The sequence below is a fragment of the Chenopodium album genome, chromosome 23 (assembly GCF_948465745.1).
Source record: "Chenopodium album chromosome 23, dcCheAlbu1.1, whole genome shotgun sequence".
Classification (NCBI taxonomy): Eukaryota; Viridiplantae; Streptophyta; class Magnoliopsida; order Caryophyllales; family Amaranthaceae; genus Chenopodium; species Chenopodium album.
This window is the reverse complement of record NC_137856.1, coordinates 28,655,829-28,682,501: the sequence shown is the minus strand read 5'-3', so window position 1 is coordinate 28,682,501 and position 26,673 is coordinate 28,655,829. Positions and strand designations below refer to the sequence as shown.

Genomic DNA, 26,673 nt, shown 5'->3' with positions numbered 1-26,673 from the left:
AGACTCAAACTATATTTAGAAAGATAATAAGCTTAAAAGCTTATGTGGCATTGGAATGGCTCATAATAATTGTCTCTCCTTTATGTTACAATTGATAGACACATCTCTATCGAAACAAGACTACGTAATTCCGTCAAATAAAATTGTATAAAAAAACATACCGAAAAATGATAATTAAAAGTGTTGTTTTCTATGTAATTGACATGTACGATAAATTACAGGTTTAAATCCTTCCACAGGCCCACCTCCATTTGTAATTCACTAGGTCTCGAACTCCTGATAGCTTATTTTGTGCTGGAAAAAATGAATTAAAAAAAAAAAAAAGTATTCAATTGATATTAAATTCTATTACGTTATGTTCCATTCAAAAAAAATTCTATTTTGTTATGTTATCTTTACTTGTCTATGTACATGCCAAACGGGTTTCTAAGAAATCAAAAAATTGAAATTATTCTCCCCAAATATAAATTGTTTGCTTGTACACCTTTCACAACATCACACCACTTTACACGCTACTTCATACACCACTTCCTTTTCTCTTTATAACCATAACAAGTCAATATGTGCATTATTGTTCCAATATATAGACCATAGAGTAGATAGTATTTAAATTGCAATCTATAAATTTTAAACACTAAATCTTGAGTAGTTAGTATTCCCTATTCCGTATTTAAAATACAAAGTCAAAATTAATAATAATACTAACGTTATAAAGACTGTAAAACGCTCAATGTCTAGATTTATACAATCTTCAAACATCCGTATAAGACACAAAGTGACAACATAATAACATACTCATACTACATTAAAACATTGGTAGAGACACTTTTTCTCAAACTCTTTGGCGGAATTTGATTTGCAATAATAACCCCTCGACCATATTTCACCTCGACAATTTCTCTAACAAGTTATACTCGTAATAAACTTGTTACATATTCGGAAAATAACAATGCAAGCCTAGATAAGAAGGTGAGAAGCGGAAAAGGGGAACCCAAAAAATCTAGGAGGAGCATGAACATGTTGCCATCTCCAATTAACTCCACCTTGACCTTTATTGCAATTGTTATTATTATTGTTGTTGCTTTTATCCACATTTTTTCTCTCCAAGATGAACATCCCTTCCCCACCACAATTCTCCCCATTTCCCATCAAAAAAATCTTGCCATTTCCAACATCAATCAAGGATACAGATGATGAAGATGACCATAACTCCGTTACTCGTTTCGGAATCGATCCTAGGTTCACCCCTTTCCACACCTTGTCCTCCCATTGGAATTCTTTTATTTCGCCCTCGAGGACGTACCACCACCGCCGTTGTCCTTCTACTGTGACAACGGCGGTGGATTTGGGATTGTTTCCGGGGTACGGCCATACCCCGGAAACAATCTCCCAAGTATTCGATACTGGATCGAATACTTCGGCATCGGGCCTGAATCTCCCTTGAGATTCAGTCCCATATCCGCTTATAACCCAGAACTTTTCTTCTTTGGTTAAGGACAGGCCGTAGCTCTCGTCTCGTTCTTCCGCCATTGGCGGCAGGGCCTTCCACTTGTCGGCCACAGCGTCGTAGGCCTCCGCCGATCGGAGGGCATTCTTCTGTCCGTCATGCCCTCCGGCGACGTAGACCGTGGAAGGCCCTGTCACCGCACAGGCAAAGAACGACCGGGCTGTCGGCATCGGAGACCCCTCCCTCCACGTCCCGACAGCGAGGTCCAGAACCAACACCCTCGAAACCGGCTCCAGCGTCGCCGGGTCCCACCCGCCCAGCACCACCAGCTTCCTCACCACCGGCAAAACCACACACTGCGAAAATGTAGGAATTGTAACCCCACTTAAACACCTCCATTCATCATTATTCGTATTAAAGACGTTCAAATTGTAAAGTAGTGGACTCCCATTAACAACATCTTTAATACCATCATCGGATTCCGATTCTTCGAGTGAACCTTTATCTTCAGCCACCGGTAACGGCGGCGGCGGCGGCGGCGACTGTGGCTGTATAAGAAACACATGATTCTCGGCAAAGCGGCCGAGGCGGCGATTCGAGAAAAAAGAAGGATGAGAGACAGTAGATTTCCATAGATGAGAAACTAATCTAAGTGAAGGATGAGAAGTAATGGGTACTCTTAAAAGACACTCCATTGCTAAATCATCTGGTAAACCAGGGATTAATTGCTCAAATTGGAGAAACCCCGTTGATTTTGTAGCACTAATATCCCCCATTAATCAACAAAATTAAAGGATCAATTGATTTTTGTCGTTGAAATTTGTGAGGAATTTTGGGAAGTTAAGCAAATTTGTTTTTTTGGATTTATTTTCTCTTTTATGAGTGATGAAAAAAATGGATGTGAAGTGAAGTAGTGAAGACAAAGTGGTAAGAGAAGAGTATATATAAGGGAAAAATTAACCGCGCCCACGTTACAACTTCGAGTTGGAAATTTTCTAATTGTGTAAAAGTTGTGTCGTTTGGCAATTTAATTGATTTTGTGCTCTATTAAGAAATAAACTTACAAGTGTCTAGATTTGTAATTAGGGTTATTTGATTTGCTCGAGAGTCTTTTCTCGGATGATTCATTTAGGATAAAGCGAATCTGTTTTTCTATCACGTAATCTCACCGACCTAAATTATAAGTCGTTTTTTGGGTAGAATCTTTTTATTCGAAATATAGGTTGTCTTATAATGGTAATTTGATTATTAATGACTTTTGTTTATCAAAGTTTCATTTCGAAACATTAACTACAATTAAATTACAATAGTAATGCACATCATACAAACACTACAATGACATGTATGATCTATAAAATCATAGAGTGTGTATTTTCATTTATTTATTTATTGTTCTAGGGAGTTTATTATAAATCACCAAAGGTTTCCTTATCAATATTTCTTATGGTTTAAATTAATAAACATGTATGGAGCAATCTTTAGAACTCCTTTCTTAGAAATAATCTTATAATAGTTGAGTATATATACAATAGCAAAGTTTTTAGGTCACAAATAAGAATGAACTTCATAAGCTTAAGCTAGCTTGCCACATCTATTAGTTCCCTCTTGAGGTTTTCGGTCTTCAAATCAATTTAGGGTTTGGAAGGATGCAGTTGTCAATGCCTAGTAGTTTGAGCGAGGTAAATCTATGTGTTGATAGGAAAAATTGTGTCGAATCGGACTGAAATTTAGTATCTAAGGCCTACCAGATAACATTACACTATATTCATAAATATGACATATTTTAGTCTCTAGTGTATTGAAAACATTGGAATAACTTATGTTTTTTTGTTCCTATCGTAATCAAGTAAGTCTCTTTATGATTATCTCCACATTTCAATTCGATTTATACACAGGGCAAAACTTTAGTATGCGCTCAATGCAATACCTTGGTTGGAGCAAAATTTCCATCCATCGGTAGGGGTGTACAAAAACCAGCCCGGAGCTGAAACGACCTGAACCAAACCGGAATAGATCGAACTGGTGAATTCAGGTCCGGTCCAGTCCTTAAAAAACCATGATTTTGACTTTTAGGTTCAGCCTGGGTTTTCAGGTCCGGACCTTAAACCGGTAAAGCTACTTTTTTATTTGATAAGTCTAAATAGGTCCAAATAGATCCATAATCAGGTTTAAATAGGTCCATAAACAGGTCTAAATAGGTCCATAAACAGGTCTAAACAATGGGTCCAACAATTTTTTTTATTTTTTTTTATTTTAAAAAAAATCAATAATCAGGTTTATTCAGGTCCAAACCCAGGGCAGACTTGTTGATTCAGGTCCGGTCTCCTATCCTTAAAAGTCAATGATTCAGGTCCCGGTCCATGTCAGGTCCGGTCCGATTTTGGACTTGTGTACAACCCTATCTATCGGTGCCCTTTAATTCAAGATGTTACGAAAAATGGTGCCTCCACCAATAATGGTGATCAAGGGTGGATATTAGGTAGTTTATGATTTGTTCTATCTATTCAGTAAGAGTTTATTATTATGTCCACATGATTTTTTTATAAGAACTTATACAATGAACTTTATATAGCTGAAAATTGAACCTAGTACTCATTATACCTTTCTTTTAATTTATTTATTCAATAATAAATGAAAATATGGTAAAAAAATTTGATCTTAGTTGATATAGCATTGAGTATAGTATATGTTGAAGTGTTTAACAAATACTCCCTCCGTTTTTAAATACTTGCTCCACTTTCACTTACATACTTGCTCCATTTCCTTTTTTGGAAAGCTTTTACAATATTAATTCATTTCTCACACTTAGTGGACCCAACATAATACTCTCTCTCATCCTATTCTTCCACTACTTTTACTATTTACAATTTTTTATATTTTCAACTACCCCACTACCTCCATATTTTATTACTTTCTCCAATTTCTCCTAAAACTCCGCACATGGAGAAATGGAGCAAGTATTTTAAAACGAAGGGGGTACCATTTATACCATTGCCTATGTGGGAGCTCTCAACACACTTAGAAAAATCAAGATAATATTATCTATACATATGATCAATTTTAAATTCAACTAAAATCTCAAATAAGCCGCACAAAGTTGTTCACCCATGCATGTAGATATGGAACTCACACTTTATAGTTTATACTAGGATAACTGAAACAAATGCACATGGTCTCCAGTGCAATAATTTTTTTTTTTTTGGCAGTAACAATTCATAAAATAGTTGTTGAAAGATTTGAGCTAATATTTAAAATATCACACCATCTATTATAAAAAAAAAATAAAATGATTTATATTAGTATATACGTAATGTCATAAAAAAATAAAAGTAATTTCATTAATTAGGCAAAACTAAAATTGAGTTAAAACCAAACTCTGTACTATTTTCATACAAGAAAAGTGTAGCCTATAAAGCAATAGTAATTTGTTAACTGAATTGTCCAATTAGGCACCGATTATTTTAGTCCAAATCAAAGTACTGTCTAAAGATCTTAATATACTCGTACAAACCTATCTTAACTACCTGTGTTAAAACAAATCTTACCAAAAAAAAATATCTCACTCATAGTTTTGATTTTTATTATAATGACTTTTTTTTATATTTATATACTTCTCGTTTTATATTATTTGTAACTTTAGAGTGTATAATTTCATATTATTTCCCGTTTTATAACAAAGTACAGAGTATTATATTGTCTAGATGCATATTAAAATTATTTTGTGTTGGATGTTCCTGATTAATTGCACGCTTACTCGTATTCGTTGAATATAATGTCACAATGTAAATTTTCTTTACTCTGTATTTTTTCTATATTAAATTTACTATCATTTACTTTGTATTTTCTAAATCTTGAATTCTTCAAAATTATTACTAATACGAAAGTAATAATATTAAAGATCAAATATGTGCATTAGCTACCGCATAAAATAAGTAAATGCAAAGTACGGAGTACTTAGTAAGAAGATATTTAAAGAATCTACCTCCTACTATCTTAACAAAGTAGCCCCGTTGGGTCGTCTAGAATGCAAGTTGATTAAAATGTACCTAAAGCTAGCTATTTTTGGCTAATCAATTGGAAAAAAAGCTAGCAACAAATTGCCAAAGTGCAAATATACATATTGCATTAACACTTAAAGTTGAAAGACGTTTTTCACGTCTTTAATTTAACAAGTTTAATATGAAAACGTCTCTTGTACTCGTCAAATGACTATTGAATTGAAAAGACAGCTAATAATCGAGATATATCTTCATTATTCATCCCCAACTTCATGTTATAATGCTAGTATCACATGGTGTTGCATTCATAGTTGACAAGATCAATACAATTATCTTGATCAAGTTAGGGCATGCAATTTGATCTAATGTTTAAGGTAGAAATATCATTAATGTTTAAGGTAGAAATTAAATATCATGGTGGTGTTTGGTGATGATATTTTACTTGTTTTGAAATAATTTTAGTGCGAAGTAATACGGAGTAAATTAAATTTGCTTTAACAACGATTTACTTTACTGCATGTCTGTATTATCTATATAGTATTAACGTAGGAATTTCTAAATCGATAATTTCTATATTAATGAATTATAACTGTATGATGACCCACAATATCAATTGCTTAGTTGGTTTATACGTGTGAAGTAAACCTAGCAATTTTATGAAGAGGTGCAATTGGTTTTTTTCCTTTAATTAATATTTCTACTAATTAAGTGTCTATGTACATATATTCTTAATTACAATCAATCAACCACACCAACTATGTATGAGAATATGACCAAGATATCATCAATGGTCCATCCGTCCATATATGAAACACGGAGTAGTGATAATGTTGTTTACTCTCATCATCACATTTTAAATGCGACATTTATTTTGAATCACTCATTAATCATTATTGTAGAAATTGTAGACATGAATTAAACAATAACCCTACATGACTTCTCTCTCTCTCTTCTTTTTTTTTTCTTTTTTTTTTTTTTTTTAACACTAGAATTTACTTAACAAATTTCCACAAATTGTGAACATAAAAAAGAAACAAATCAAAGAATGATATTCCTTCATTTAAATAAAAAAAATTAAAAAAATAAATAAAAATATAAAAAATCAAGAGTGATATATAAGAATAATATAACATTCATCATGTTGAACCTCTTGTAACAGTATCTTTTTTTTTTCTTTTTTTTTCATTTTTTTTTTTTTTTTTTTTTTTTTTTTTTTTTTTTTTTGTAATAGTAAGAGTATCCTTATATATACATTATTTACTTTAATTATTCTTCTAGATCGATAGACGTTAAATGAAGGGAGTATACTATGTATATATATTTCGAGGAGAAAGTAAGTAAAGTAAACACTAAAAGCCTTGTTTTTTTGAGCTAAACTGATAACTAAACTAAACTAATAATAAGTCCAAAAAAATAGCTAGGGCTGAAGTACTCCTTGTTCAACCCATTTCTTGTTGTTTAGGTGCTAGGACAACTGAATGATGTAATATAGTAAAAAAAACTCGTAAGATATATAGTAATATTCCCATTTTTTTTTTTTTTATTAAATATAGTTTAGTCCAATTTGCAAAAAACTGAACTTAATAAGTCTCTTAAAAGAAGGCAACTTCATAAATAATGATGTCATGTATTTTATTTTTGAAAGTGTCAATTTTACTTCTCCAAAATCAAATCACTAACGTAACATGACTCAATTGTAAAATTTATTATGATTTGGATGTATGACACTTTTAAAAAAAACCATTATCGAATAAAATCTTTTTAAGTTTCATATATTCCTAAAATATAGTATCAATGTATCATATATGAGTGAGAAAGAAAATGAGGGTAAAAAAAAAAAATAACTATGGAAAAAAGGAAGGTATCTAAACTTTTAAGTAAATGAAAAAAATACAAGTAGAAGGTATTTTAACTTTTAAGCTAATGACCTGAAGTGATTTTTTTTTGTATTTTTGTGTGGATAAAAGTTTCGAGAAGCTAGCAAAGATTAGGGTTGATTGACTTGTAAATAGTGTAGATTTTGTATGGACTCATTCAACTTGAAGTCCTTGTTTTCATGTCACAACATTGATGTGGTGAATTCATTGTTTACTTATATATTATTCTTATCATATAAAGTAAACGAATATCATTCTCTAGTTGGTGTGGTTGTGATTTGTTTGCTGCAAATGATTCTTTTAAATTGACAAATGTTACTACAATATTTACAAATATATATAAAATATATATAAATAAATAGGGTTTATTTTAGATTAAAATGACTAAATTTAATTCTTCAACATGTCGTCTTGGAATTATTTCACAAATGACTTAGGACATGTTCACATTTACTGAACTGAACTGAGCTGAACTGATTGGAGCTGATGAACTGAACTGATTGGAGCTGAACTGAACTGATTGGAGTTGAACTGAACTGAACTGAAATGAATATTTTATGAGAGAAAGAAATTAGGAGCTGAACTAAACTGATTGGAGCTAAACTGAAATGAAATTAAGTTGAAGTGAACAGACCCTAATGAGACCGCCAATTTTCTCTCACAACTATTACTTTTTATCATATTAAGTTTGTCTCTTATGAATTTCACCCAATAAAAACAAAAAATTTCATAGCAAAATTTAACAAGGCAAAAAAAGAGAGAAAGGGATTACTTCGTTTGTACTAGCAGTCGAATATACACTCTTTTAAGTATTTTACAGTTTCACCGGCCATACTTATATGTCAACGCATAATTTTGACTTTTTATACCTAATTGCCTTCTTCCTCCGTTCTTTTTTACTTGACCCGCTTTGACTTTTACACTGTTCACCACCCCTCCTTTGACCATGTTTTGTGAATAATATGTAAGAAAAAACATATTCATGTTGGATCTTTTTGAATTCGTCTCAATAGCTACTATCATAATATATAACTTTTATTTTTTTACTTATGTAGAATTAAAGTTATTGATCGTTAAAGTTTTGCATTGACAAATGTGATAAATGAAACATGTTAAGTAAAAAAAAAACAGAGGAAGTATTAATTATTAAAATAACAAAAAATCAATATTATGAATTATAAAATAAGTTGTGACTTATATAGTTTTTTAAATTAAATATTAGTTATAATATGTTAGATTCAATAGTTCGCATATGAATAGTGTAAAAATCAAAATGTAAAGGAGAGAAAATATTAAATCTTAATAAATCAATAATCATTGCATGGACATTAAACAAGCTTTGTAAATAGTGGGAATGACGTTTATCTACGGTTATCGAAGTGTAAAAAATTGAAAGAAAAAAAAAAATCTAATGAATAATGAAGAAAAAAATTGGTATTTCATAATGCATTGTATATTTAAAGAGAAGCGTACAAGTGTACGACAATTACACAAATAAATCATTCCATTGATGTGATAATTTAAGTGTGTCATTGAGAGTGTAAGAAAGTGTGTAAACGTATATATTAATGTTTCGGTTAATCATCTTAGTTTTATCACATGGATTTATTTATTAATTTATTACGAAGAATTTTTTTAAAAAAATTGTTCTCATGAAGCATGAATGCAGATAGTCAACAATGTAGGGTAATGAAATACGCAAATTAATTAATTAATAATTTATTCTGTTTTTAAATTGGTTTAGCCGTTTAGGGTAATATAATGTGTCAATTGATGTTGATACATTGATTTAACTTGGTGTTTTAATGTTTAATTGATACATTGATTTAACTTGATATTTATTTATTTATTTATTTATTTGCAATAACTAAATATATACATTGATTTAACTTGATATTTATTTATTTTTTTTTTTTTTTTTTGCAATAACTAAATATATACTCTCTCTATTTTACATAATTAAAAAGAAAAAAAATTTACTTTTACATTAATCAATGTATAATTTTGAGTAGAGAGTGAGAGATAGCTCAATTGGTTAGAGCTTTCCTTCCGATTTCAAGAGGTCCTGGGATCGATTCTCATCACCCCCGCCCTTGTGGCTCTCTAAGCACCAAAAAAAAAGAGTATTATTTTAACTTCTTGACAATTAATATCTCATATATATATATTTTTTTCAGAGCAATTAATATCTCTTATATGCTTTTTTTTTTTTTTTTTTTTTTTTTTTTTTTTTTTTTTTTTTTTTTTTGAGGACATATCTCTTATATGCTTGAGTAAAAGTTATAAGACCAAATATTTTGTAGAGTAATCCGTTACATTTATATATTTTACTACTCCGCATATATTTGCCATATAATATAAATATAATGCATGGTATTGATGGTAATCATCTTATTTTGATGGCATGAATGTCTTTTGTGTGTGTTTGTTTTTTTTTTTTGTTTTTGTTTTTTGTTTTTTTTTTCATGTAGGATGAATGCATAATCATATCCATTCGCGCACCCATACAATGCAATGTAGGGTAGTGATATATAACTCTATTTTTTCATTTTTTGAATTTCTAATAATTTACAATGTAGGACAATATGATGCATTGAACAATCATGTTTTATATTAATGTTTTAATCTAATATTTTAACGTTTGCCTTTTAACCTAATATTGGTAAGTACGTAACGATTAACAAATACATATTTTTTTTTTTTTTTTTTTTTTTTTTTTTTTTTTTTTTTTTTTTGAGGGGAACCATACGGTGTAATCATTAATCAATGGACAAAGTGTCCGAAAGTACATAAGGAGCAACTTCCGGGGGACAATGATTCACCCAAACTTGCTCTACACCGAAAGGCCTTACTTTAGCTAAATGATGGGCAACGATATTGCCATCTCTCTTAACATGAGCCCAAGTAAAAGAAGAAAAATCATTACATAAAAATAAGATATCTTCTAGAATTCCATCAAGATCAGAGAAGTAAATCGCACCCTTGGAAAGCCGGTTCACAATAACTTGGCAATCAGTTTCCAAAATGACATCTTTATACCCATACTTCCTGGCAACACCAACAGCAAAACACAACGCCTTTGCTTCAGCCACTTCAGGAGGCCACCAAGCTCGTACTCTACGGGAAGCAGCCAGCAGCACCCTCCCTTCACCATCACGAACCACGGCACCCATTCCAGCCCAACCCTCTTCAGCTAAAGACGCATCCGCATTTACTTTAACAATGCCACTAGGAGGAGCAATCCACCTATTGCTGCTGCGAGTGCGCTTAACAGGGGCAGGGGTATAAATCTTCTTGCTATAGGCGCCAAAATCATCAACATACCTCTGCATACGAGCCAAGAGAATAGCATTTGGAGTGCACTTGCCCTCAAACACCTTCAGATTTCTCTCCCCCCAAATGCACCACATAAGGAAAGCCACTCGCTGCCTGAGCTTCACATTCACATCTTCCCAACTCATCACCATTTCGCACAAATCAGCAGGTCTCCTCTGGATCAGTTCAGCACAGCCACTGTCCTCCCAAAGCCCCTGAACACGCTGACAGTCAAACAAAGTGTGGGAGCTTGATTCCATCGCATCCCCACACCAAGGGCAGGCAGTTTCCTCGAGCATATGACGTTCAGCAAGGAGAGCACGAGTGGGAAGAGTTCCTGTACATAAACGCCATAGGAAGTGTCTGACTTTAGGGGTTACTTCTAATCCCCAGATAGTCCTCCAAACACGGTGAAAATCATCCATATTACAACCTTTGCCAAGCATGTAAGCAGTTTTGGTAGAATATAACCCATCATTTGAAAAAGCCCAAGTTAATAGATCCTTAGGCTCCCTCAAACTAAGCGGAATAGAATAAATACACTTTTGATCCCTCTCATTAAAATGAGCAGAAATCAAGTTCTCATTCCACTCAAAGCGACTAAAATCAATTAAATCGCTAACCTGGTTAATACCTTCACAAGGCTCAGTTGTAATGAATCTCCCGAGCTCATCCGCAACCCATGGATCCCTCCAAACATTCACCGTCGAACCATTCCCTATGCGCCAAATAACTCTTTCTTTAACCAGTGATTTTGAGCTCCATATGCTCCTCCATGAGTAACTACCCGCATAGCCAAGAGATGCATCAAGAAAATCGCAATTTGGGTAGTACTTAGCTTTCATGACCTTACTAAGAAGAGAGCCATCCTTGAACACAAGCCGCCATGCTTGCCTACCAAGGAGAGCATCATTAAAGACACTCAAGTCACGAAAGCCCATCCCTCCAAGGCATTTAGGTGTACACATCGCTGCCCAACTCCGCCAATGAACCTTCCGTCTCATACCTTTTTGGCCCCAAAAGAACCTAGCCATCGCACTTCCAATCTTCTCAACAACCGAGCATGGAAATCTATAAACTCCCATCAAATATGTCGGAATAGCTTGGATGACTGCCTTTAAAAGTACTTCCTTCCCAGCACGAGATAAAAGTTTCTCTTTCCACCCTTGGAGCTTCTTCCACATTCTATCCAAAAGAGCCGCAAATATAGCTTTTTTTGAACGACCAACCACCGTAGGTATCCCAAGGTACTTCTCATGTCTATCGACCTGTCGCATATTCAGAACACTCATCAACTCATCTCTTTGCCCTTGTCTAACACCTTTGCTAAAGGAAACTTCCGACTTTTCATAATTAATTTTCTGCCCGGATGCAACTTTGTACTTGTTGAGGATATCAACTATGGCTTCGCATTCCCGTCGGTTAGCTCTAGCAAAAAGAAGACTATCATCTGCAAAGAGGAGATGAGAAACAATCGGCCCATTACGACTTGCCCTTGCTCCATGAAGAACCCCAGACTAGACTCTATTCTGCAACATGAAAGACAAAGCATCTGCCACCAGAATAAAAAGGTAGGGGTGCATTTGATTAAGGGCCGCAAAAATTTCATCCTTCGTATAAGGCTTGAGCAAATCGAGATTTTGCTCTGTAGAAATTGTGCTTTGAACATGCTGCAACACTTCATCAATACCCAAATCCGAAGGCAAACCTGACCCAAAAATACCTTGAAAATAATTGGTGATTACCTTCTCAATCTTTTTACCATCTCTCTGCCACTCCCCTTCTTCATCAAAGATCCCTTTGATAGTGTTCTTTTTCTTCCTTTGCGAGGCTTTGTGATGAAAGTAACTCGTGTTTTTATCCCCGTCCCGAATTTCAGCCACTCTAGAGCGTATGTACCAGTGCGCTTCTTGCTTCTCGTGGAGGGCATTAAGTTCCTTCTCAAGACGAACACACACATCACAACTAGCTGGGGAAATCACGGCCTGCTGAGCAGCCCGAAGAGCTGCTTCAATGTCTTCAATTTTGCGCCCAAGATCGTCAAATTTTTCCCTGCTCCAATCCAACAACTTGCTGCCAACTGTTAGAAGTTTCACCACAACATTCTCACCAACACCATCAGACCACACCTTGCGTACTGTCTCTTCACACTCTTTGTCGAGAAGCCAAGCTGTCTCAAACATAAATCTTCTTTTGTTCTTCTTCTTTCGGGCACCATTATCATCAAAACGAGTCAAGATGGGCGTGTGATCCGAACAATATCTCAATAGGTGTTCCACATAAACCCCGGGGTAGAGATTGAGCCATGAAGGAGAGGCAACAAAACGGTCCAGCCTTTCCCTGATTTTAGTGGCAACAGCATCCCCCCTCTCCCAAGTCCACCATTGGCCCCGAAAGCCAATATCTCGAAGCTCGCACGTATCCAAGACTTCACGAAAACTAGCCATCTCCCTTCTATCACGATCCGAACCCCCCTCCTTCTCATCATACGTTAATATTTCATTAAAATCTCCACCAAAAATAATTGGCAAAGAACTCCCCTCACATAAGTGTTGAATGAGCTCCCACATTCGATATTTATTCGAAGAGTCCGGCCACCCATACAACCCCACGAACCTCCATTTCACCCCACTCTTTGTAACATCCCCACATAAATGGTTTTGTGAAAAAGAAACAAGGGAAAAATCCACCTTATCAGCATTCCAATACAAGCAAATACCACCCGACCTTCCTACACTCGAAACACCAAAAGCATTCGAATAGCCAATTCTATCTTTCACACCTTCCGAAACCAACTTACTGATCATAGTCTCCGAAATGAACACCATGTCAGGGGCATAGAGATTGCTCCACTTACGGAGCCTACGAACTGACCAAGGGTTGCCCATCCCTCGGCAGTTCCAGCATAAAAGACTCATTGGACCTGGCGGGGTTGGTCCACGCCAACCTCCGCCATTATATCATCTTGGTATTCAAAACCCACCTTCGAACGCTTCACCTCATTTGCAACCCCATCTTCGAGAACATCCTTCAGCAAGCTAACCCCCCTTTTCTGCCCCAACTCCAAATTACTACTCCCACCTGATGTCCCTACTCCAACTCTGGCAATCCTCTTGAAAGCTCTCACTCCACCAGACTTCCCAGTTGGTTCTTGGACTTCAGGAGTGCCAACACTACGACCACAGTCCTGCACATTAGCACCTCCTCCCTCCTTGATCATAGCAGCACCTACACTCCCCACCTCCACTTCATCAATTACAGCAAGCACACCCTTATCTCGATCACAAGTAGTCAGGTTCTCACTTGGTTGTTCAATGCACTTGAGAGTCGGGTCAGCTTCCTTGGTTACAAATAACTGCCGTTTGCCTTTTGTAACTAACTCTAACTCCTCAGTTTCCTTCGCCCTTCCCTTCCTAGGAGAGGCACGAAGGAAAAGTCCCCAGCCCAACTTCTTCTCCTTCTCTTCATCAGAAACAGAAAGACAATCTTTCTCAGAGTGGCCGATAACACCACAAGCAAAGCAAAAATATGGCAAACGCTCATACTTAAAATCTACTTTTAATTCATTCCCTCCCCTGTCTCGAATTTTCTGGTATCTCCGCAAGGGTTTGTTCACATCACACAAAATTCGAACTCTCCTGTATCTGTTCAGTCCAAGCGCATCCTCCTCCATCTCAAAAAAATCCCCTAAACCTGTCACCAAGGCCTTGACATATTCATCCGATCGACAATTGAAAGGTAAATTACTCACCCTCACCCAAAAAGGAGTGAATTGCAAATTCACTTGGTTAGGTTGTTCATCTCCCCTCACCTCGTTCAAAACCAACAGGTGATTCTCCCAACACCATGGCCTTCCTTTAAAAATTTTCTCCTTGTCACGCCAATGGAAAAATTGGAATGCATATAGGTTAGGGCTTAAAGTTCTAATAATTAATCCCTCAGATGGAGCCCAGACCTTCAGCATTGTTCGTTTGAAAGCCTCAACATTATAGGGACGAGCAGTACACAATCTCCCTACTAGCAGCAATTCAAGGTTTTCCTCTGTTTTCGGACCTTCGATATCACCAAGATCAATCACACTACTATCATCCTCGTCCAATCGAAGGGACGAGCACTTTTCAATCAATTCCTCTGCCATGAATCCAGAGTCCAATCGTTCGAGACGAAGAACGGCCTTTTTCGCAAGGGAGCAAACCCTATCTTTCGAGGGAGTTTTTTCGTGGGAACTTAATTTTTACTGAACTAAACTTAAAAAAAAAAAAAAAAAAAAAAAAAGAAAAAAAATCTAAGTTTAGTAAATAATGACAAAATCAGATTATAATAAGATTGAAATTATGTACATTCAAGCTACATTTATCAATTTCCTTACGGCTATACATAGTAATAAGTTTTCTCATACTCCGTAACTATTTTTTCTTTTATATACATTCTCACAATCTTTCCTACGTGAAATAATTCTACTAGTATTTATTTTATTTTTTTTGGAAAGAACTACTCGTATTTAATAATGGATAGAGTATTATCATGTACTCGTATTAAAAAAAAAAAATTGGATTAATCCAGAAAGTACAAAATCCAAATTATGTGTGTATAAAAAATTGAAGTAATCTGAAATAGTGAGTATGTAGTGTATGGCTGAAGTTGCGGAAGAAGTCATCCAGAAATCATCAAAGGTGAAAAAGACATGGACCACTTTTTGTCACACACACTAACATTCATATCACTTGCTGGGGCACGTGAACCCTTTTCTTCTAGAAGATATATGATTTTTTTTTTTAAATAAAAATAAATAATTAAAAAAATAATTTTCTGTTTAACTTTTTGATTGATTTTTTTTTTTGGGAGGTGAAGAATGACAGCTTAGAATTGTCTGTGTACACAAAACGTCCGAACATATTACTGATTTGTTCCTTTCATCTAGAAGCCCTTCTTTGTTTTTCTACTTTTTATTTAGGATGCAACAATTATTGATGCAAGTGATTTTTCATAAAAATTTAAGATTACAAGGGTCCATTATAATCTTTTATAACTTTTTGAATCATTACAGGCTACCCTTAACAACAGTGATGAGCCAAGGGTAGGTCCGTAGTAGAGTTGATTGTGAATTGGATTCGACTTTATACCAAAATCAAGCAATTTGAGCACTAGGAAAAGATGTTGGTATCTTAAAAAAGGATTCGATTAGACCTAGTCGGATTAATCTTCAAGTCCAAAAGCTAAATGCCAGCAATCGAGTTAATTTAAGCTTTTTATGTGGTACATATACACTTTGATTATGATTTTTCATTTATCACTATTGAAATATATCGAAAGTAAGTTTAAGATCAATCAGAGCTACCCAAGTTCAATTCAACAATATACGTAATAAGCGCTAATTAGATTAGACACTAGTACAACTTATATTCATGGCTTACAAATTCTTATAAGCGAAAAGATCACACTCTTTAAACTCCAGCTTACAAATGCCAAGGTCTTCGTAGTACTCTTAGGACAATGTTGATAAAACAAACCTAAAGAGGACAGGCACTAATTTTCAATGAAATTTACTGAAAAAAAAAAAAAAAAACTTTGAGTAATTTAAGCCCCTAATAACCGAAGAAACCAACAACTTAAAACAAATTAAATTACACACAGCACAATGAAGCACAACTATCATAGCAATGCCCAAGAGGAAGGGGGATGAGGAGTCGAACACGAGTGGAGTGGAAAGGAAGCCGAATGCTTTAAAGCCCAATCAACTGAACCAACCTCATAATATTTAAATACAATCTGCAAATGCCAAATTTACAAAAAAAACAAATGAAGATATCATACGCCTTCCATTAAATGAACGAATTTACACCTGTTATGACATGTGATAAATACCTCTACAGATGCTAACATTTCACTATCTGATCTGAAATTTCTAAGATTCATTTACTTGAAACAAAACAAATTAAAGTTTTAAGTGGGACGAGATGCCAACCAACCAACGGACAAACACGATAAAAACATTTAAACTTGTCAAGCTCCTGCACAATTGCTTCAGTTCCAATCAGATTTTAAGGTATCAGCACCCATCCATCTTCAGAGAAGTTGCCAATCGTCCTCTTGCCCGTCGTTTGAATGCAGCATATCATATGAATCATCTACGCGGTTTTCACCAGCGCCCATATCATGTTGACTGGCTGTCTTAGGGGAGTTACGGCTATGTGTCACAGTAAATAGCGGAGCACCATTTGACTCGTTGGCTAGCTTAGAAGCTCGAGAGCAGAAATCATCAAAGTCATCTGACAGTAAACCAAAAAAAAAAAAAAAAAAAAAAAAAATAATAATAATAAGCATTTTTTTTTAATAACCTCCTTTTCTTATATCATTAACCAAAAGCTATTTGATCTTGTTAAACATTAAAACAGTAGAACCTAATAAAAATTCTTTGGTCATGAAAAAGCGACATTAACCTATTGTTTATGGAGGCTTCTAGATTCAACTTAAAGGGCTCTGGAATCTAAAATTTCAGCAATATGTCAAAACACAGAACTACACTTTCAGGTACTGTACATAAGAATTTCTCTCACCCATAATCTAACAAAATAAAGCCACACAGATCTTGTTACCAGTCACTACAAAGTATTTGACTCCTCTGTATCAAGAAAGCAGCAAAAATATCCCCGCAACTAACCCACCTCCCATCCCCCCGCAATAGGTTACCTAATTAACCTTTATAAATTATTTAATCTCAGATTCTACACAACCAGGGAGTTTGTTTAAAAGTTAGATTGTAGATTTGCGGTATTTGGCATATAATACGTTGTAGACATATATGTTTTAACTTTACCGATACACATTTAACCCTAAGAAATTAATTGTAGAGAGGAAAAGAAGAATCTGAGCAGACTATCTACTCCAACAGAAGTATCTAGTTCATTTAAATGACTTAAAGCTTACAATGTCTTTACTTCTAAAGGTACCAAAATGGACCCCATGAAAATTGTGAGGAATTTCTCGCAATGAATGGGAAGGCTAGTAATGACATCAATGTCTTAAAAATTTGCTTCCTTTGTAAAAATGTAGCTCCCATTCCACTAGTTCCAGGGAGGTACTGGTGTTCTCAACCAATGTAGGTGAGCTTCCCTTTTGTGGACAACAGATATTTATAGCTCCTAGAGAATGAGGAAAAATAGAGCGAGGGAGCAGCAGGAATGGGATGAGGAGTCAGAAAATTTGATTGTGGAGAGGCAGCAGGGGGAATATACGGCTCTCTTGTAGCGCAAATGGACAAATCTTCTCAAGAGTCAAAGATCTAACAGATTCAATTATAACTTTTCAAGCCCTGGAGAGCAGCGGTTAAAAGTCAAAACCTTTGGAGATCAATTCCCTGCTTGCTGATACCAAGAACTAGCATCTCGACACACACTGACTGTCAATTATGGCTAGAACCTTTAAATAGGTGAGGTTAGTATCTTAATGTCAGTCAGTGCTAATTTACCTAATACTCCAAGTTCTAAAGATATAATCTTCTATATGCAAATACTAAATATGAAGTACTATTTATGCCATCTCCACCAACTACAGTCCTTCATGTAAACATAGTTACTTTTCCAACTTGAACTTCATAAGCCACTTTTTTAATATCCACCATTATAATAGTTCTTTCATGAGAAAATGTTTGAGCTCATTTTAAGATCTTGAATGAACTCATAATGGACTCTCCTCTAGCAGCCACATAAAGGCCCTGGAACCCATTACACAAGCAGAGGCATATCCAACTTCACAAATTGTCCTAGTTGACTTATACTATAAGTGACCAGTCTAGCATCTGCCCTGGAAACACTATGGAGCTGATATTGGCTTGGATGACGAAACTATTGATTATGGGACTACTCTTGGGTACCCAAAATCACCAAGAACAAATAGCGCCAGACTAACCGTCTCATATAGAAAGGATCTGGCCTTGTTTAATTACATTTGCAACAGACAACCAAAAAACCGAACACTACCATGGACCAGATTATGAAATTAAAGACATAGTGAGTACCTTTGTCTCTGCAGTAAAATCCAATCGCCAATGAGGGATCAATAGATTCCAAAGGAATATGTCGGATCACGCTGATGCAAATTAAGTAAATGAGTAACTAAGTCAAGGAAATCCAAGATAACAAGGACATCAACCTCTCAGTATAACTCTTACTTGCTGTGGAATGATGAAGTATCAGCCTCTAGGTCAGTTTTTGTAATATTAGTCACCTGCAAGGCAATACAAGCACAGTGAGAGCTAAAACTTGTTATCAAACTCAATTTATGCAAGAATAACAGAAGTAAAAATAAGCTACCGGCATATTCTGGTCCAATGTCAAAAGAATAAAGGCAAACAAAAAAGATAGGCAAAAGCAAAATCTAAAATCACAATATTTCACTCACTTCTAAAGTGTAGAAAGAGGATTTCATTTATCATGGTTGCATTCGTAATTTATATACAAGAAAGCAGAAAGTATAAATATATGATTACAAATAGACCAAAGGAAAGGAATAAATTGACAAGGAGTAGAGAGACAATCAGATTTTCAGGAAATATTGACTAGTAGGATTTATTTTTTATATGCTTTGCATTGCCAGTGAGCAACCACTTGACAATAACATAATAACGGGACGTTTGGTGGGCCAAACAAGCTTTTAATGGCTTAAAATTTGGGGTCCCCCATATTTTGGACCAATGAAGATAATGGTAAGGGCAGATTTCCAAGATAAGTAAACGTAAGTACACTTTGTGAACAACCTAGTTTGTGGTGCTTTTTGAAAGGTTCTAGACTGCTCTACTTGTGCATTCTTGTGTAGAAGGTTTTGGCTAGGAGTCGTCTAACACTAGTACATATTTGTAAGGAAGTATGTATAAACTTTCTAGTATGTATGTTCCTTTGGAGGAGGAAAGATTCTTGAGAGTAAGTGGAGATTATAAATTAAGAACATTCTATAGTTAGGAGCAAGAAGGCCTGCACATAGGCACTATCATTCATTTGAACATTGTAATCAAAGCATTCTTTGAAACAATCTTACTTGCCTACTAACTCTCTTAACCATTTTTGTTGTAAATTTAGCCAAACGAAGTAAAAGCAGCACATGATTTGGAAAATTGAGCTTAGAATTGATTCAGAGTTGTAGAATTGTTAGTTTTTATATATTTGCTAAAAACGTGAATGTAAATAAATATTAAAAATCATATTTAAAGTAATAAAATGTCATTTATAACACTACGTATCAAGATATGATAAAGTACATTCTGTCTCCATCTCAATTTACTAGTCTGATTGACCAAAATCCAAACTGGCCCATATGACCAAAAAGCTCTCCCACATTTGGTAATTTTTTTGTCAAATAGAGCAAGTAAAATGAGGGAAAAAGAAAAAATTATAAGAGCTTAGATTTTGTAAATTTGAAAAAAAAAAAAAAAAAAATTAAACTTAACCATAAATTCAATTTTTTAACTTAAATTTGTCGGTAAAACCAAATCACTAGAACATAAAATAGTATTAAGATATTAACACTTCAAATGTTTAAATTGTTATATAATCATACAATTCTACTCCAGCTTGCAAGTTGCAACACTTCATTATAAAAATACAAATAATCCACAATCACTAAAAATAATACTCCTTTCGTTTTCCTAATTTCTAATCACTTTCCATTTACATCTGTTTTTCTAAGTTTTACTCACTTTTGCTTTATTCCTTTTATGATAACTTTTTATCATCCACAATTTCACTTTGTGTTAAGAAAATACAAGATAGAAAATTAAAACTAAATACAATTGAACAATTACAAACAAAAATAGGATGAGATTACCCTGTCCTTAGGAATTATTAGCCCTCCCATATACATATAACCTATGCTAATTTGCCCCCACAATGAAAAATACAACATAAGAATTCATCCTCCATGGACATATTATGTAAAACGTTGTGTAAAAAAAAAAAAAAAAAGAAGAAGAAGAAGAATAAAAATGGATGATTAAAAATTAAACGATCATATATAGAGATTGACATGGCATATATTAATCCCAAAATAACTACCATTCAATTCTATCTGGAAAAACCATCAATAAAATTAATTAAAAAATAAAAATTAAATTAATCGGCAATGTTAATCCAATTTAATTAACCGTGCGCGTGCCGCAGTGCTAAGTCTTTGATTAGTAAATAATTCGTATATTAATAAAAATACTACTAACCAAACTACTAGCATAGCCATGACCAAGCCCAATACTATAGGCCTTAATTAATTAAATTACATATGGCACATACAAGTCAATAAATACATCCAAGCTTTTACTTTCTTTCCATATGGAAGAATTTTTATTCACTCTAAGACTCAAACCATTTGAAGATTACTTACAACAATAGGGGGTGTACATGAAACAACCACAAGGGTTTGTACTTCTTGAAAATGAACAAAAAGTTTGCAAATTACTTAAATCATTGTATGGTTATAAATAGGCTCATAAGCAATGGCATGAAAAATTAGATTCTATAGTTTTATCTCATGGTTTTGTGCATAATTCTGCAGATAGATGTATATATTCTAAGCTTACAAAGGATTATGGTATCATTTTTTGTCTTTATGTTGACAATATGTTGATTTTTGGAACATGAAAGGCATAAATGAAACCAAGGATTATTTAAGTTCATGCTCTAAGATGAAGGACTTAAATGAAAATGATACTATTTTGTATATCAAAGTTAAAAGAAATAGTGGGGGTTATTCTCTTAGATAGTCTCATTATGTTGAGAAGATGCCTAAGAAATTTGAGCATTTAAGCTTTAGAGGTTTAATACTCCATATGATACATCATGTAAACTTAGTAACAATTGTGGAAGAGTTGTTGCACAATTAGAGTATGCTAGTGTAATAGGTAGCTTGATGTATGCTACTCATTGTACTAGACCAAATATTGCATTTGCTATTTGCAAACTCTTACTAGCAATCCTAGTACAGAACATTGGCATGCAATTGGAAAAAATTATGATTTACGTAGTACTTGAAAAGAACTAAGAAATATGTTTTGCATTATGGCAATTTTCCACCTGTAATACATACATTGATGCTCGGATATCAAATGATAAAGATAACAAATCCACAAGTGGTTGGATTTTTATGCTCTCATTAAAGGTATTCTAAGGGATATGGTTCATGGAACAAGCCGAGAGAGATGGGCTTGAGGCCCATGTGATTAAATTAGCAATAATGAAAACCAAACCTTATATTTGAGAATACCCATGATTACAAGGTTCAACGTGATAATTACAAATAGTTGATAATTGATTGGTTTGCACTAAGATATTTATTATTTAGTGCAGGAATTCACCTATATAGATATAAGAAGTGGTGCTGCTTCTACCAAAAGTATGTACTTAATCTCTTGTAAATATCTATGAATCCAGGAGAACACATGGCCATAATAATGCTACCTTGTTTTGGATACGTCATACAAAACAATTGTGTGTGAGGTAACTCCGATTTAAACACTAAAAATTGTGACTCAAAAGCATTTTAGCTTCCACTAATTTCATTAGAGTCTTAAGGTATCACTAAGTGAAAGTTCAAATCGAAAGATACTTTCATTATACACTTGTTAGTTTGAAGACTAAGTGGGAGATTGTTTTAAGTAGTCTTCAAATGGTATGAGTCTTGGAGTGAGGAAAAGATCTCTCACATGGAAAGAAAATAAAAGCTTGGATTTATTTATTAATTTGTGTGTGCCATATGTAATTAAATTATTTTGATCTATAATATTGGGCTTGATTATAGCTATGCTAGTGATTTGATTAGTAGTATTTTTATCGATATATTAACTAATCAATGACTTAGCACTAGGATTAACATTGCTGATTAATTTAATTTTTATTTTGTAATCAAGTATATTGATGGTTTTTCGAATAGAGTTGAATGACTTGGGATTAATAACTGCCATGCCAATCTCTACATAATTTTTTAATTTGGCAATGTTAATCATCAGTTTTCATTCTTCTTTTTTTTCATACATCGTTAAATCGTTTCACATAATATGTCCAATGAGAATGAATCTTATGCTATAATTTTCATTATAATAAATAGGAGAATCCATGGGGTAAATTAGCATAGGTGTTCCCGATAACATGTATATGGGAGGGCTAATATTATCCTAAGGATAGAGTAATCTCGTCCTATTTCAGTTTGTAATTTTTCAATTGTACTTGGTTTTAAAATTCTACATAGTAATTTCTTAACACTTTGTAGGACCCGATATGATTTAATAAATCTCTTATTCTCTGTTCTTTTCTTATTTTTTTTAACACAAAAGTACCTATGCAAACCAAGAATAATTGAAATTAACTAATCTGTCTAAAATCTTAGAAAGGCTAAAGTGATGAGATTAATTCGGAACAAAGAAAGTATAATTTTAACAATATTTAAATTCGAATCTGGTAGTGTATTTTAGGATAGATTTAAGACACTGAATTTGAATTGTGATCTTAACAACATCATGCCAAACTATCTGCTTTAACTCTAAAACATCCTCGAGACATAATCAATCAAATAGATGCCACAAAATGACATAACAGTGCATAAGTACCTGTTGAACTTCATGGGGATCAAGATAGAACGCATTTTCATCTTGCACGCCAACAATGTAAGTTGAAACACCAGGCTTCCCACCCAAAATGCCAAGACTCTGGGGAAATGTAAATGTAGCACCCAATAAAGGAACATACCTGCTGAAACAATAGAATAATCAATGCAAAATAAACAATATCGATGCAAAATAAACAATTTTTAAACACACACACACACACACCCAATGAAGTCATACTTGATCAAGAAAACTAGTCCCTCTGTTTTGGAACAATTAACACAATTTCCTCTTTCGGCCGTTTCAAAATAATTAACAAACTACCATACATGGTCACATGGACAAAAAACACTTATCATAAAATGTATTTACCTCACCCAACATAATCCACTAATTTTTCCCACCCTCACATGTCTCATTTTTTAATGATACAAAATAGAATCACTAGATAATTATTATTATGTTCCCATCCATTATGTTAATTATTATGAAGTGAAGGGAGTAAAATACAAAATAAAAGTATAACAACATAAATAGTTGCATAGATTATCATAGCAACAAGTAAACAATCAGCAGATTGTAATAATGTCTCACAATCATACAAAGGATTGTGCAGCCAATAATTGACCCACATTATTGTGAAATTGGACAAGAAACTTAGATCATAGATCAAAATCATAAACCATAAGATTAAGCAGGGATTAAAAAAAAAAAAAAATAGTATTCACTAGAATTAGGTGTCCTTTGAAAGTCAAAAGAAAAGTAGAAGCTTTGAAGTTTTAACACTACTTTCCAAACACTCCGACCTTCTAGCTTGTGTCTCCAAAGGTTCTAACTTATTATGCAGCTTAAAGGTGGTTAAATTAGCTATATCAAGATCCAGAAAGAAACTTAACAAAATAAGAATTCTCATCTCATGAGGACATCCCAAAATATTAAGAATTTGAAATCTTCAATAATATGTACCAAGATTTGGGGTTTTTGGATTCACATTCTAATAATGAGATACACTAATTTACAGGTAAAGATTTAAAATTTGCATATTTAGGATAACTTGTAAAACATAAGTAACCTGGGATTAAGTTTATCAAGTCCAAGTACTAGAGGAACCAGCAGCAGAATAGCCGTCCAATCAGCTCCACCACCTGAATGCTCACGGCAGCAGCCAGATACATCTTCTACACAGACAACGGGAGCCCCACCTCGTTCACCATCTTCATCACCAGAAACAATATAGACTGCCATTGGCACTGCTTTACCAGTGCGGGCCAGAGTTTCCCATGCACGACATGTGGCATAGGGACCTATCCATGACCCAGCAGCAAGGCCATAACCCTTCCCAGCTTCTAGAAGCTTGTGGATAGAGAATGCTGATTCTTCAGAATCACCAAAATCGTGTAGGATTTCAATGTACCCTTGATCAATTTGCTGCATCATATGAATATCATTACCACAGCATCTACCATTCAAAATATACCATAATATAGACTTTAATTACCCATTTCCACTTTTTTTGTATATTTATATGACTATTGAGACTATTGACTATTGAGCAATATATGGATATAGATTCTATTACAAGTGAGTAACCAAAGGCATATATATATTCACTCTAAAGTTTGAAAATCAAATGCCTTGTCATCAATGATATAATGCACAAAAACAACTTAAGCCATTTGATCTCACCTTATTCATAGATTTCCTCCAAGACCTCCCGAACCGATGAACCAACAATGCCTGCACAAATTAAAATTTAGTCCGTATTTCACAATATTTGAATAATACAACCGAGAAAGCTAACTAATTTAGCTAGAGATAAAAATTATGTACTCACTTGGGCAACAAGCATTTGACTGCTTCGAAGCATGCAACCCCAATTAACATCACTAGTATACTTTGAATCCCCAATGGCATCAAACCCTGCAATACAAGAATAATAACAATCAATCACAATACTTTTAATTACCTTAATCAAGGTCATATTTTCAAAAACTAATCGAACCTTTCCTATACGTCATCAAAATCCTCGATGAGAAATCCTCGACAAATGCAGCAAAGCCACTGCTACTAACAGGATCACCACCAATGGCATCATCAAGTTTATAGCAAACACCCAACAACCAAATATCACTTGTAGAAGTGACAGCACTAGACTTATTAAACCCGAACATGGACTCCCTAATCCTCCTCATCGATCCACTCGCCATAACCCTCTTTACAGCAGCCGCCCACCCATTACTACTACTACTACAACAAGTACTAATCTTAGTCTTAGTTCCAACCCCCTTTTTCTCACGAGAAGAACTCGAAGTCGAACTCGAACTCAGATTTACACTCTCCTCTACCCGAGGCTCAAAAATCGAGAAAGCGGAAACAACAATTCCAGACAACAACGAAGAAGCCTTAGTTGATGAGGATGATAAAGATGAAGACTTGTGATTGGAAGAATTAGAAGAAATGCAATTAAATTTAGGGGAATTTGGAGAAGAACTAGTACCAGATGTTGAATTTGCAGTACCAGTTCTCTCAAACAAATTCTTCATCACCTAGAATTCTACTTGAATCATAGCTGATGATCATACTACTCAAATTAATCAATCAATCACCTAACTCTGCTTCAATTAAGCACAAACAATTCAAAACCTAATTTATCCAATTTAAACCCGTTGCCGAAACAATGATCTCAATAACAGCGGAAAATCACCTGAAAATTGAAAATTGCAAAGAACAACAGCAATTTCTTAGGAATTGAAATCGCAAATCATAATCAGAGGAAAAGAAATTGAAGAAATTTTTGATTAAGGAATTGATAGAGAGAGGAGATAGAAAGTAGATTACCTTGATTTCGCCGGCGAGGAGGAGAAATTGGGGAAGAAGGAGGAGAGAGAATGGCGTGAAGGAGTTGGGCGTTGATTTCCCCTTGGAAGGGAGAAGTGGTATTATTATACGCAACGCAATGTGCGCTCCGTTAAAATTATTGCGGTGATGAAATTCATCAAATACTTGTATTGTAGGTGTTGTGTTCCCGGGTACAAGTCTCCCATACCCAATACAATTATACGGAGTGTGATTAGGGATGGCAATGGGTCGGACTCGGAGCGGATTATGCTAAATTCGACTCCGACCCGACAGGAAGTCGGAGGTTAAATCCGACTCCGACTCCGACTTCAATATTCGACCTCCGACTCCGTCTCCGATCCGACCCGACTCCGAGTTTTTTTCATTATTCAATACACTTTGAGATGTTGGGCTATTCGGGCCTTTACAACCCACACCCAATGCCACCATGACCCACACAAAAATCCACTATCTATTGGAGTCGGAGTCGGATAATCCATCAAAGTCGGATAATCTGTTAAAGTCAGACATTTGTCGGAGTTGGATTTTTTTTCTCGGATTTTTTGTAGGATCCAACTCTGACCCTCCTCCGACTCGGAGTCGGATTATTTTAAC

General features: G+C 34.5%; 2 protein-coding genes across 3 annotated transcripts; both read right to left on the bottom strand.

Moving 5' to 3' along the window:
- Positions 1-689: 689 nt before the first annotated feature.
- On the bottom strand, positions 690-2,337 carry LOC145608432 (F-box/kelch-repeat protein SKIP20-like). Its single transcript, XM_081664048.1, has one exon. The coding sequence runs from the start codon at positions 2,221-2,223 to the stop codon at positions 958-960; it is 1,266 nt and encodes a 421-aa protein (XP_081520174.1). The 5' UTR covers positions 2,224-2,337; the 3' UTR covers positions 690-957.
- A 14,083-nt stretch (positions 2,338-16,420) lies between these two features.
- LOC145608019 (cysteine protease ATG4-like) lies at positions 16,421-26,281 on the bottom strand. Of its 2 annotated transcripts, none has more exons than XM_081663620.1 (9): positions 26,059-26,281; positions 25,223-25,924; positions 25,055-25,140; positions 24,907-24,957; positions 24,293-24,648; positions 23,224-23,365; positions 18,808-18,863; positions 18,655-18,725; positions 16,421-16,906 (listed from the first exon to the last, which is right to left on the bottom strand). In XM_081663620.1, exons 2-9 carry the CDS (start codon positions 25,761-25,763, stop codon positions 16,704-16,706), a joined length of 1,506 nt encoding a protein of 501 aa, XP_081519746.1. In that variant the 5' UTR covers positions 25,764-25,924; positions 26,059-26,281; the 3' UTR covers positions 16,421-16,703. The 2 variants fall into 2 exon arrangements, with proteins under 2 accessions (XP_081519746.1, XP_081519747.1); XM_081663621.1 differs by having other exon boundaries at positions 23,224-23,362; positions 26,059-26,274.
- Between the last annotated feature and the right edge of the window lie 392 nt (positions 26,282-26,673).